The sequence below is a fragment of the Garra rufa genome, chromosome 1 (assembly GCF_049309525.1).
Source record: "Garra rufa chromosome 1, GarRuf1.0, whole genome shotgun sequence".
Lineage (NCBI taxonomy): Eukaryota > Metazoa > Chordata > Actinopteri > Cypriniformes > Cyprinidae > Garra > Garra rufa.
Genome location: NC_133361.1, coordinates 54,519,401 through 54,532,793, shown reverse-complemented (window position 1 = coordinate 54,532,793; position 13,393 = coordinate 54,519,401). Strand labels below are relative to the sequence as shown.

General features: G+C 34.9%; 2 protein-coding genes across 3 annotated transcripts; one reads left to right on the top strand and one right to left on the bottom strand.

The window, feature by feature from the left end:
• Window positions 1-646: 646 nt before the first annotated feature.
• Window positions 647-5,230, bottom strand: kdelr2a (KDEL endoplasmic reticulum protein retention receptor 2a). The gene is made up of 5 exons (XM_073833586.1): window positions 5,001-5,230; window positions 4,087-4,187; window positions 3,772-3,930; window positions 2,458-2,710; window positions 647-1,496 (listed from the first exon to the last, which is right to left on the bottom strand). The coding sequence occupies exons 1-5, from the start codon at window positions 5,089-5,091 to the stop codon at window positions 1,462-1,464; spliced, it is 639 nt and encodes a 212-aa protein (XP_073689687.1). The 5' UTR covers window positions 5,092-5,230; the 3' UTR covers window positions 647-1,461.
• Window positions 5,231-8,442: 3,212 nt separating this feature from the next.
• Window positions 8,443-11,813, top strand: LOC141325038 (uncharacterized). 2 transcript variants are annotated; one of them, XM_073833585.1, is made up of 6 exons: window positions 8,443-8,587; window positions 9,488-9,805; window positions 9,907-10,004; window positions 10,646-10,699; window positions 11,084-11,191; window positions 11,355-11,809. In XM_073833585.1, the coding sequence occupies exons 1-6, from the start codon at window positions 8,539-8,541 to the stop codon at window positions 11,412-11,414; spliced, it is 687 nt and encodes a 228-aa protein (XP_073689686.1). In that variant the 5' UTR covers window positions 8,443-8,538; the 3' UTR covers window positions 11,415-11,809. The 2 variants fall into 2 exon arrangements, with proteins under 2 accessions (XP_073689686.1, XP_073689685.1); XM_073833584.1 differs by having other exon boundaries at window positions 11,084-11,813.
• The last annotated feature ends 1,580 nt before the right edge of the window (window positions 11,814-13,393 follow it).

Here is a 13,393-nt window from a genome sequence, read left to right as displayed (position 1 = left end):
AAGGGTTCAAATACACAAAAATGCTGAATAACCAAAGAATTTGTGGGACCTGAAGGATTTTTCTGAAGAACAGCAGGCAGTTTAACTGTTCAGGACAAACAAGGGACTCATGAACAACTATCACTAAACAAAAAAACACAGCTGTGTATCATTCTGGTAACAATACATTAATAAGTATCAAGTGTATGTAAAACTTTAACGAAATTCAAACGTCTTTTATGTGAAATCTCTTATTCAGGTCAGTACAAAATAAAAAAATAGCATGCATTTTGTATGATCCCTCTTATTTTAGTAAAATAATGTAAAATTTTTGCAGATTTTGCACAGTGTTTGTGCTTTTCATTTAACCTGAATATGGATGGAAACAATTACTTTTATTTTTTAAACTTGTCATGTGATATGCTACACATAACTATGCATGCAGTTTTATGACCATAACTATTGTGGAATAAATTAAGTACCAATGTCAACTGAAAAAAAGCACAGAAATAACACACAAAATCGCGTCCCTTAAAATATTTATTGAAGACATGTAAAAACTAAAAAAAAAATAACTGTAAACGCTACAGGAATGACTTGAGAGGGGAAACATTGGGGATGCTGAACTTAAAGAAAACAAAATGTTGTCCATTAAAAAAAAAAAATACTATGCTACAAAACTCACTCCAAAATGTGCTTTGACAGTATCCACACCACTAGATTTAATGGTCTTACCATAAATTACTGCATTTCAACAAGCTGATGGTTTGCAGGTCATAACTGAATATTTAAACAACCTTGCTGTAATAATCGCATATCATTGATAAATGTTGACACCCTAAAAAAACATGATATGGGTCACACAAAAAGAGTTGCGCTGAATGAAATATGAAATGCTCTATTATTTACAGTTGAATCGTAGCTATGGGGCATCAACAAAAATGGTTATGTACATAAACTGAATTACAAATAAGGCATTCATGTGGGGGAAAAAAATGAAAAGGACTTTTTTTTTTCTTTTCAAAAAGTGGTGGCAAAACCTTTCATATATGGGATATAATTTGAATTCTTGAACATACACATTTCATTTTCCCCCCCTTTTAAATTAAGAAAGAACCACAAACTTATTCGACACTGGGAACCATTTCCAATCATGGACGAATTTACAATGACGCATTTAACTGTTAATGTGTACAATGCACTGTTCGATATTTCAATACACCTTGCATATAGAAAAGTTTTTTTCTTCTTTTTCTTTTTGATAGCAATAAAAAAGTATTGCAAGATGCTAAAGACAAAAGAGAAAAGTTTGCAAAAACGTCCTCGTTTCTGTAAGGGGATGGTTGGCGTCCAGGCGGAGAGAAATAAATCAGTGATTGAACTGGCGTTATGCGTTCTTTGTCTTGGGCATCTTGCGGTGGCATCATTGGCTTGTGCCCCTCTATAAGTCTGATGGAGACACAGCTCTCTGTTCTTTGGCACTTAGGCTGGTAGACTCAGCTTCTTTCCTTTCAGCACTGTGGATCGGACAAAAAAAGTTTGAAACTGAAGCAGGAATTTTTTTTATCCTAAAACATGCCAAACAAGTGCTTAAACTGCAAGTAATGTATGCATTAATGTCAAAGGAGTTTGTTTTTCCATCAAAACAGATTTGGAGAAATTTAGCATTTCATCACTTGCTCACTAATGGATCCTCTGCAGTGAATGGGTGCCGTCAGAATGAGAGTCTAAACAGCTGATTAAAAACATCACAACAATCCAAACAGCTCTAGTCTATTGATAAATGGCTTGTAAAACCAAATTTTGCATGTTTGTAAGAAACTAATTATTATAAAGGTGTTTTACTAGACAAAAAAAATTTATCTATGCATCCATATAATCCAGAATATATTTATAATAAACATGTTTTTGCATGTAAACAGTGCTGAATCTGCTCATATTTCTCTTCCGATTCAGTCGGGATGACTTTTTCTAATGAAGAAAGCAATTCTATGGCTAGAGGATTCGTATTTTAGCTGGAAGCAAGTTAAAAATGCCTTAATGAATTGGTTTCTTACAAACACTTTGCTTTCCACTTCACAGGACGGTAACTGATGGACTGGAGTGGCGTGGATTACTTATGGATCATTGTGATGTTTTTATCAGCTGTTTGGACTCTCATTCTGACGGCACCCATTCACTGCAGAGGATTCATTGGTGAGCAAGTGATGTAATGTTACATTTCTCCAAGCCTGTTCTAAACAAGGTAAACTGTAACTTTGATCCTTTTAATTCATAATTAAAGACTTAAGTCATTAAGTAATGTTTACTTTCAAACCAACAAACTTTTTTGGACCAGCACCAATGAATCATTGACCCATTTACCTGATGAATTGTGAATTATAATCTCATGCTGACTTCATGATTACCCAACTAAGCTGGGTAGTCATCAACTTATGTCATTTCACACCCATGACCTTTAGAAAGGTTTTAACGCACCTTTTGTGATGTAAAGGTAGAAGAAGTCACAATAGAGAATGGTCTGGACGACCCCAGCCACGATGGCGATCATGTCAAAGAAGCCCTCGAAGTAGAACCGCCAGATCCAGTTGAAGAGGTAGAGGGTGCGATAGACCCCCAGGCAGAAGAGATAGTGGGTAGTGATGGTCTCGGCCTCGCCGGTCTTGCTGATCATAAACAGCTGAGGCAGGATGGCCACAGACTCAAGATAGATGGAAAAGGTCCACAGAATCTGTCGTGAAAAAACAAATTTGTACAAGTTTAGAACAACTTGAGGGTGAGTAAATAATGACAGAATTGTTACTTTTGAGTGAACTGTCCCTTTAAGTTTAATTTAAACTTTTTGTAATATGCATACAATACTAGTCAAAAGTTTTTGAACAGCAATATTTTTAATGTTTTTAAAGAAGTCTCTTCTGCTCACCAAGCCTGCATTTATTTGATCCAAAGTACAGCAAAAAACAGTACAATTCTGAAATATTTTTACTATTTTAAATAACTGTTTTCTATTTGAATATATTTTAAAATGTCATTTATTCCTGTGATTTCATCAGCATCATTACTCCAGTCTTCAGTGTCACATGATCCTTCAGAAATCATTCTAATATACTGATTTGCTGCTCAAGAAACATTTACTATTATTATTATTATTATCAATAATTAAAACACTCGAGTACTTTATTTCAAAACTTTTGTAATATTATACACTATACCATTCAAAAGCTTGAAGTCAAATAATTATTTGGGAACAAAATTATAAAAATTAATACTTTTATTTAGCAATGATGCTTCAAATTGATCAAAAGTGATGATTAAGACATTTATAATGTTGCAAAAAAATTCTATTTCAGGTAAATACTGTTCTTCTGAACTTTCTATTTATCAAAGGACCCTGAAAAAAAAATCCACTCAGCTGTTTTCACCATAATAATAAATGTTTTTTTAGCAGCAAATCAGAATATTAGAATGATTTCTGAAGGATCATGTGACACTGAAGACTGGAGTAATGATGCTAAACTTTGAAGTCACAGGAATAAATGACATTTTAAAATATATTCAAATAGAAAGCAGTTATTTTAAATAGTAAAAATATTTCAAACTTGTTCTGTTTTGCTGTACTTCGGATCAAATAAATGCAGGCTTGGTGAGCAGAAGAGACTTCTTTAAAAAACATGAAAAATCTTACCGTTCAAAAACTTCTGACCAGTAGTGTACTATTGTAAAGTGTTGGTAAGAATAACACATATATGATGATTAAATGCCCAAATTTGCATTGAAGACTCTAATACTCACCTCCAAAGGAGAGAAGTCATGGTTGACCAGAAAGGCGAGACCTCCCACTGGAACGACAAGAAACTCAACTCTAAAAGTGTCGTGGTTCCCATCATAAGTTGCCCTGAACTTTGCGTAGATCAGGTAGACTGTGGCATAGGCACATCCGACATAGATGATCTGTTTTCACAACACACAAACAAAGAAACTGATTAACTACAAAAGGTCAGTGCACATTTAAACCTGATACGCTGATGTGGCAAAACATTGATTTTCCAATCAAGATTAAAAAATGCATTGATGCATGCAAGCAAAAGTTCTATACTAGGACTTTACCTTCATGCAAGTGTTGTAAAGAGAAATGAAGGACGTCAGGAGATCCAGGTACCGTGTGGTGAACACCAAGGCAAAGAGTATCTGGCTCTTCCCAGAGATACCTGGGGGCAAAAATAATTGGTCTCAAACAACTGCAACTTAGAATTAAATAAGACAACACAGCAGCAGTCTTTACTCAATCCTGAGCTCATAAACGGTTAAAAAAAAGTTGTATCTAGCTTCTCAATAAACAAAGTCTTATGTCAATGCATAGACTACCCTGATGACCCATCCTAGCAAAGCCTACACATAACTGCATGCACTGCCACGTCAAAGCAAAGAATGCAATGCACTTCAGGAATGTATGGAAAATAAAACAAGGGAGAATTTGAATTGCATAACATCTATTAAATATATAAATAACGTAATACTTTTGAGTATCACAATGCAACATATGAAGATGCAAACGGCCCTTTACATAGTAAAACGAACAGCACAGTGTGCACAACTAGATGGTTGATAACAGTACAAACTAACGTTACTATTAAAATGCAGTTACTATTTAACGTTAGGCCTGAAGTTTTCAGCTATTTCAGTCACCGAGGAAAAAGTTAGTGATGTTTGATAGCCTTCAAATCGATATGCAAAACATTAACAGTCACAACATGTTAAACACATACAGATTCGTCCATTTAAACAAAATTTTCATTGTCAATCATAACCAAAATCTAGCATTCAAATCAAGCTAAGCTACTAGCTTGAACGCTACACAAACTGAACAAACTGCTCTGAATTCTATGCTTCTTGTTTGAATATAAACTCTCAAAACTTTTCCAACAGCTCAACTCGATCTTAAGTCTTCTCTAGCTTTCGTAAACTCGCATATTAAGTATGAAACATATGAGGAAAGTATATTTTGTCTGAGTTTAGCTCACCTGCGCAGGACCTGCTCTTCCATATCTTGAGCAGCAGGATGATGATGGCAGCGAGATGAGACAGATCTCCAGTCAACCTAAAGACATTCATTTTGTCTTTCTCTCTCTGGCTGGTTTTAGTGGTGTTAAAGGGAGCTCGGGGCGAGTGCGATAACTGTGAACCGGCTCAGTGCCGCTCTCCTCCAGAGCATTCCTCCACGAAATATGGCGAATGAGGGGCGACGTGGCCGGTGGACGTGACGTGGCCAACAGCGAAACCACAATGAATGCTGGGAAGAGTAGTTGATGCGGTCCAGAGCTCCGCGCGTCGACACCACGCCTACTCCCTTACAAAAACTACCGTGCTAAACATAGATAGATAGATAGACAGACAGACAGACAGACAGACAGACAGATAGATAGATAGATAGATAGATAGATAGATAGATAGATAGATAGATAGATAGATAGATAGATAGATAGATAGATAGATAGATAGATAGATAGATAGACAGACACACAGACAGACAGACAGACAGACAGACAGACAGACAGACAGACAGATAGATAGATAGATAGATAGATAGATAGATAGATAGATAGATAGATAGATAGATAGATAGATAGATAGATAGATATTTGTCCTAAGGAGCCCACTGTTTTCCAGAAAAATCCTTCAGGTCCCACAAATTCTTTGGCTTTTCAGCATTTTTGACTTTATGATTTTGGGAGCCATCTTTTTACTCTGAGGACGACAGAGGGACTCATATGCAACTATTACAGAAGGTTCAAACGCTCACTTATTGAAGCACCATGAATTAATGCACAATGCATTACTAAGTGCTGAGGGTGAAAACTTTTGGAATTTGAAGATCAGGGTAGGGGAAGACTGGGGTGATTTGTGGCAGGGGGGAAGTAGTTCCACCCCTTGTTTCTAGAAAACCCTAGAAGAAATTGGTCATGTGACCACATACTTTTGAAGAGCCATTCAATTTACCTTTCCCCCAAAGAAGAGAGACACATTGCATGAGAGCTCACCACATTTTAGCTCAAAAAACATTTCAAAGTATATGATCAAGGTTTTTTGATTGTTGCGTCTGAACAATTATAGACAAGTTTGAAAATATTTCACACATGTTTTAGTAGGCTACACAGTGACTCTATACAGTTAGCATAATGTTAGCTCTAAACCACTGGTCTCAAACTCAATTCCTGGAGGGCCACAGCTCTGCACAGTTTAGCTCCAACCCTAAAGCTAAACTCTGCAGAGCTGCGGCCCTCCAGGAATTGAGTTTGAGACCTCTGCTCTAAACTGCTGGATCATGCTAGTCTTTCAAAATTGTCGGGCTGGGGTGATTTGTGCCAAAGGGGCAGGGTTAAGTTGTGCCAGTGGGATGTTAAGTAGTAGACCATCTAGACCAGGGCTGACCAACCCTGTTCCTGGAGATCTACCTACCTGCAGACTTTAGTTCCAGTCCTGCTCAAACACAGCTGTCTGTGATTATCACGTGCTACCTAAGAGATTAATTAGCTGGTTCAGGGGTGTTTGATTAGGGTTGGAGCTGAACTTTGTCGGATGGTAGATCTCCAGGAACAGGGTTGGGCAGCCCTGATTTAGACCTACATACCCACAGGGGATAATCTGCCTAAGTCACAATGGGATGTTTAGAAAAAAGTCAGTTTTTCTTATGTTACATAATTGATAGACAGCGTTTTGTTGACAGACAGCGTTCTAATAATTCACAAATATCATATATTGTGTATTTGAGTTTTTTTGTGTTTTCCAAAACACAAAAACGTAGAAATATTTACATTCCAATAGTTTAATAGGGTAACCATATCTAAATAAACCTAAAAAGAACACTCCACTTTTTTTAGAAATAGGCTCATTCTCCAACTGATTTAAAACTTGACTCTTCTGTAGTTATATCGTGTACTAATACCGGCAGAAAATGTAAAGCTGTGATTTTCTAGGCCGATAAGATTAGGAACTTCACTCCCATTCCAGCGTAATAGTCAAGGAAGTTTGCTGCCGTAATATGGCCGAAGCAGGCGCAGTAATATCACGTACTCAGCGCCTGAAATTAGTTTCCAGCTAGGTTAGCATTTGCATGTGCTGCGTGATATTACTGCTCCTGCTTCGGCCATGTTGGCAGCAAACTTCCTTGACTATTACGCCGGAATGGGAGTGTAGTTCCTAATCTTATCGGCCTAGAAAATTGCAGCTTTACATTTTCCGCCGGTCTTAGTACACGATATAACTACAGAAGAGTCAAGTTTTAAATAGGACAAATATCAAAACTCGTTGGTCATTTTTGAACGCGATGCTATTGGTCTAATAGGATTCAATGATCTATGCTAAGCTATGCTAAAAGTGATATCGCCAGAACAGGAGAACGGCTGAATGGATTTCAAAAAGGTAAAACTCAACTTATTAACTCGGGGGGAGTTGGAGAATGAGCCTATTTCCCAAAAAGAGTGGAGTGTTCCTTTAAATGAGTAATTTTGTATTGAATTTGACTTGATTTTATGTAGCAATACAGTTCATGACATTAAAATGTTTTTTATTACTTCAATAATCACTGGCATTTTTACCCCGATGTATTCTCCCCAAAGGCACAACTTGCCCCCGATGCGGGACCGCTTTTTTTCTGAAAGCTATAATTCTGAATCACTTCATTTCATTGTTCCCGGGGATGCACCACATCTTGAAATATATTTATGTACTTAAGTTGGAGGGATTACTGTCATGACTTCCCTATAAAGTTACTTTGAGTAAAAACTTGCACAACTCACCCCACTCTCCCCTAAATGTAACTTCTTTTATATGTCAGGGAACATGTAAGTATCTTTTATAGCTTCTGAAGGGCAGTACTAAATGATATTTAGGACAAAATAAGAAAAATGTGCACTGTTCAGAAGTTTTCACTCTGGATCTTAATGCCTTGTGTTTCCTTCTAAAGCATCAGTGAGCATTTGAGCCTTCTGTAATAGTTGCATTTGAGTCCCTCAGTTGTCCTCAGTGTGAAAAGATGGATCACAAAATCATACAGTCATTGTTGGATAGGGTTCAAATACACACAAATGCTGAAAAACCTATGGAGCAGGCAGTTTAACTGTTCAGGACAAACTAAGGACTAAAGTAAACAAAAAACACAGCTGTGGATGTGGATCATTCAGGTAAGAAAACAGTAACAAGAGTCAAGTGTATGTAAAAAAAATAAAATAAGATGCATTCTAAATGATCCCTCTTATTTTGGTAAAATAATTAACATTTAGCAGATTCTGTGATGTGTATGTAAACTTTTGACTTCAACTGTATTTACCACATTACTCACGTCACTGTAAGCTGTAGATTCAGGATGGCAAACTCTCAAACAAGGAAGGAAGAACTGAGGGGATGGGTCTATGTCACTTCTCATTTTTACACATTTCTGGTTTTATTTCTCATTAAGGCGTGAGACCTTTGTTCCGATGACTATCTAGCAAACTGAAAAGCGCAATCACAGAGAGACATTAATGACAGGAAAAGGAGCCGCACAACAACCGTGACATCAACATGAACTTTGGTTTTCTCTTCACCATCGCATTTCTTATTTTTACCACAGGTGAGCAGAACTTCGATTGTTCCAGTCTAGATTAAATTTTTTTAAAGCTATCATGCTACATTGTAAGAAAATGTTTTTATTGTAAATTAAACAAAGATTGTTGAGTATGCTTACAAGAAAACACCTTTTTAGTCTTAAATTTTACTTTTAAATCAATGTGTTTGCCATTTCTTTGTATTAGAGTGTTTTCACGACACGTCATTAATCCGCCACAATGGTTGAACTGAATGTAAACAATACCACTAACCCCAACAAAACTCGCATATTTTGCTGATTATTCCTGCTGAAAATGGTCAGTTATTGTCATGTTTTGGCCTGTACTAATCGGTCGGACCAGGAAAAACATTTTGAGTACTATATACTGCCAAAAAGTTTTAACAAATCAAGGAGAAGAGTGCAAAAAACTTTCTGAGGAACAAAATGCATTTGTGCCAAACTGAACCAGGATTTCCAGGGCAAAAATGTTGACAACATTCGTGTTTGTTCTTATGATTTCCGGTCAGGTATGTGAAATATTAGGCTAGTATATTAATGAATACTGCTCGTACATATCTTTACCACTTATTAACTTTAGTTTGTCAATATATTGCGCACTTTACTGCTTACTAAGTCCTTCTCTATATGATTTAGCAGCTTCCACACATTTTCCCCATGGTTTAGACAGCATAAATTAGCAGAACAACGTATTCAGTAATATATTTTCTGCACAATCCATGCTGTTGTTTACATCTGAGTATCTCCAATATGGCTACGCATCAGGTGACTGACCAAACCGTGACGTAATTGCAAACCCTCGATTATTGGTGCTTTACTAGCAAAAATCCCAAGCTAGAAGTCTAGAGATGTTAAAAATATGAAATGTTAGTTTACTTTAACAAAACACATTTTGAATTTCAACAGTCAGCGGATGTAAGGTGGACGTCCAACAGCCAACGAAGCTGATGAGAAGAAAAGAGCAACAGTTCATCTCTATCCCCTGCTCTGTCACCGTATCCGACTGTACTAATACAGGCCAACCTCTAATCTCTTGGTACGTGTTCCGGAAAAACTTTCACTACCAGCTTGATTTGAAAAACAACTCATTGAAGAACCAGGACCTGAAAATCAGCTCTTTGTCAAAAGCAGACTCTGGGGTTTATTACTGTGCAGCAGATCTGCTAGATGTGGCTCACAATGGGGCGCAGGCCATCGGACAGGGAACTATTTTAAAAGTCTCAGGTAAGAACTAGTGATGATTTAACACAACCCCAAACCATCTACTCATAATTTACCCGTATCATGATGTTCTTGTTTTAAAAAAAGCTGTGTTTTTTATATAGAAGTTGGGTTAAATACTTCTCAAGCACTGTTGATGACATTGCTAGTCCTGCTGATTGTGTACAGCTTCCTTGTACTGGCCATCATCATCTGCATAAAGGTACAATTACAGTGATCTACGCACCTTTTCAAAGTAATGCAATGTTACACTTTCAGGAAAAAAGGTACAAAGCTGTCACTGGGGCAGTACCTTATAGGTACAAAAGATAAAATGTACTAATATGTACACTTTAGCTACTAACCCACTACCAGTCAAAAGTTTTTGAACAGTAAGATTTGAAGGATCATGTGACTGGAGTAATGATGCTAAAAATTCCATTTTAAATTGTATTCAAATAGAAAACTGTTATTTTAAATAGTACAAATATTTCACAAATTTAACAGTTTTTGCTGTACTTTGGATCAAATAAATGCAGGCTTGGTGAGCAAAAGAGACTTATTTAAAAAACATAAAAATCTTACTGTTCAAAAACTTTTGACTGGTAGTATATTTACTTTTAAAGTACTAATATGTACCTTTAGAGCACTAAAGTGTACCATTTAGGAGTAAATAAGGTACAAATATTACTTTTCAGCTTTTGTATCTCAGGATATATGCTCAGTGACAGCTTTGTACCTTTTTTTCTGAGATCAATTCTATGTAACAACTGCTCTAATGCTTAAATTTGTCAAAAATCACTATATCCCCCAAATACTTGTTAAAAGAGAGTTTAATGAAATTGAAATCTTTTTTATCAATAGACTGGACAATTCAAATCATTCTTTAAAAAAAGATGGAGTCAAAGTGAGAACAAGGTACTTTTTCTCCTTTATACTGTTGTCTGATATGATATGTTGCTGTATACAATAGTACATTTTTGTTATTATTAACTTATTATTACAATTTAAAATGTTGAATATATTTTAAAATGTAATTTATTCCTGTGGTATCAATGCTACGTTTTCAGCATCATTATTCCAGTCTTCATGATCCTTCAAAAATGATTTATATAGCATTTATTTGAAAATGTTTAAGGTTAAGGTTTTTAATTTGTCACATACATATACATGTAACGCAACGTAATTGTTTGTAACCTTATAAATACCTTTTCTTTCATTTTTGATGAGTTAAATGTCTCTTTGCTGATTTCTTTGTACTGACCCCAATATATTGTGATAAAAGTGTTGACTTTTTTTAAGGAGGACTCAACTAGGCAAGTTCTTTTCAGTGGAGTGGTGCAAGAACTGTACAAGAGGAACTTGGTTGGTGACCAAATTCAGGCACACAACCAAGTTTCCCAAGACAAGGTTTTCAGACAAATAAAATTCACATTTTCAAAAAATGCAGTCATTTTTAATAAGTTATATGTACCAGAGTTTAAAGTCAGAAATGTTCATGACATGTTTAATATATCATATGATTAAAAAGTGTTTGTTATTGCCTAACTTTTATTTTTAATCTTTCCTATAGTCTACAGATTTCCAGAATGGGTACCACATTGAAGATGTTTACCAAAATCTTGATGAGTGAAAGAAAGTGAATGTCCTGATCCATGCTTGCAAAACCTGCAGCTTCCTGCAAACCTGAAAGCTGTCGTTTTGGGCAAAGAATGGATTTTTGCACTCATTTAAAAATTTGTCATGTTCACGTGTCTACCATGTGTGCTATTTTTACTGATTAATAAAATAAACGTGATGTTGTAATATGGCGGTTGGGTGACCCAAGATTGCGACATGTTGTCTGTCGATGACCTTCCTCTCACAAGTGTTTTACAAACCATGTGAGCACTCTTGCTGTGTTTTTAAATGCTGAGTTAATGTATTTATATTATTTCAGATATTGTGCATTCTTACATTAGAGCCAATAATTTTGTTGTATTTATTTACTGTTGTCTCAGAGGTGGGATGATATTTACAGAATTGAGGGGACAGACTGATTTTGGAGCAATGACCATTTAAGTTTTATGTGTTCTTTTAATTTGTATTTTTTTTTTTACTTGCTTGTACTAGGCTATGTAGACTACAAAGCTATCAAAGCAACGCCAACACCCAATTTCTTTGCTTAAAATAATTAATTTACCTAAATCTGATCTAATTTAAATGCCACAATTCAGAACACGCCAAATTTGTTCCCTGATTATTACAAAATATGATAAGATTTACATACACTACCAGTCAAAAGTTTTTGAACAGTATGATTTTTACTGTTTTTTTGAAGAAGTCTCTTCTGCTAGTACAGCAAAAGCAGTAAAATGTTGAAATATTTTGTACTATTTAAAATAACTGCTTTCTATTTGAATATATTTTAAAATATAATTTATTCCTGTGATTTCAAAGCTGAATTTTCAGCATCATTACTCCAGTCTTCAGTGTCACATGATCATTCTAATATGCTGATTTGCTGTTCAGGAAACATTTTTATTTGTATTTTTTAATCAATATTTAAAACAGTTGAGTACATTTTTTCAGGATTCTTTGATAAATATAGAAAGATCCCAAAAAATCAGCATTTATGTGAAATAGAAAGCTTTTGTAAAAGTTTTGTTTTTGTTTTTTGTGGAAAGAAATTATAGAAATGAAAACTTTTATTTAGCAAGGATGCCTTAAGTTGATCAAAAATGATGGTAAAGACATTTATAATGTTATAAAAAAATATTTCAGATAAACGCTGTTCTTCTGAACGTTCTATTCAACAAAGAAACCTGAAAAGATTCTACTCGGCTGTTTTCAACATAATAATAATAATAAATGTTTTTTGAGCAGCAAATCAAAATATTAAAATGATTTCTGAAGGATCATGTGACTGGAGTAATGATGCTAAAAATTCAGCTTTGAAATCACAGGAATAAATTACATTTTAAAATATATTCAAATAGAAAACAGTTATTTTAAATAGTAAAAATATTTCACATTTTTGTTGTTTTTGCTGTACTTTGGATCAGATAAATACAGGCTTGGTAAACTGAAGAAACTTAAAAATCTTAATTAAAAACTTTTGACTGGTAGTGTAAGTTATTATTATTATTAGCCTATTATTATTATTATTATTATTATTATTATTAATTTCAGTTATAAACAAACCCCTGCTGAAAAATAGAAACCATCACAGAATTTCTAATGGTTTCCACTACAAATACTATTACAAACATTACAAACCATCAACTATTAACCCTTAAAATTATTAAACTATTAAAAATGGTTTCCTGTAGTGTGTTTTGGAACATATTCCATTAGTATTTATTAGTTTTAACAAGCCACCGATAGAAGGCGACAAATTACAATAAGAGACCCACAGGGACCATTAGAGTTTCCATTAAACACTGATAAAATGTCTATTATAACCTATAAAATTACAAATTCTGTATTGGTTTCTATCGTTTTTTTTCAGCAAACGTTTTTTTTCTACTTACAAACAAACGGACACAAACCAATTCAGAACGTCTTCTTTCTGTGTAACGTGTTTAAAATAATTTAACAAATTATTGAACGTAACATTTATATATATATCAC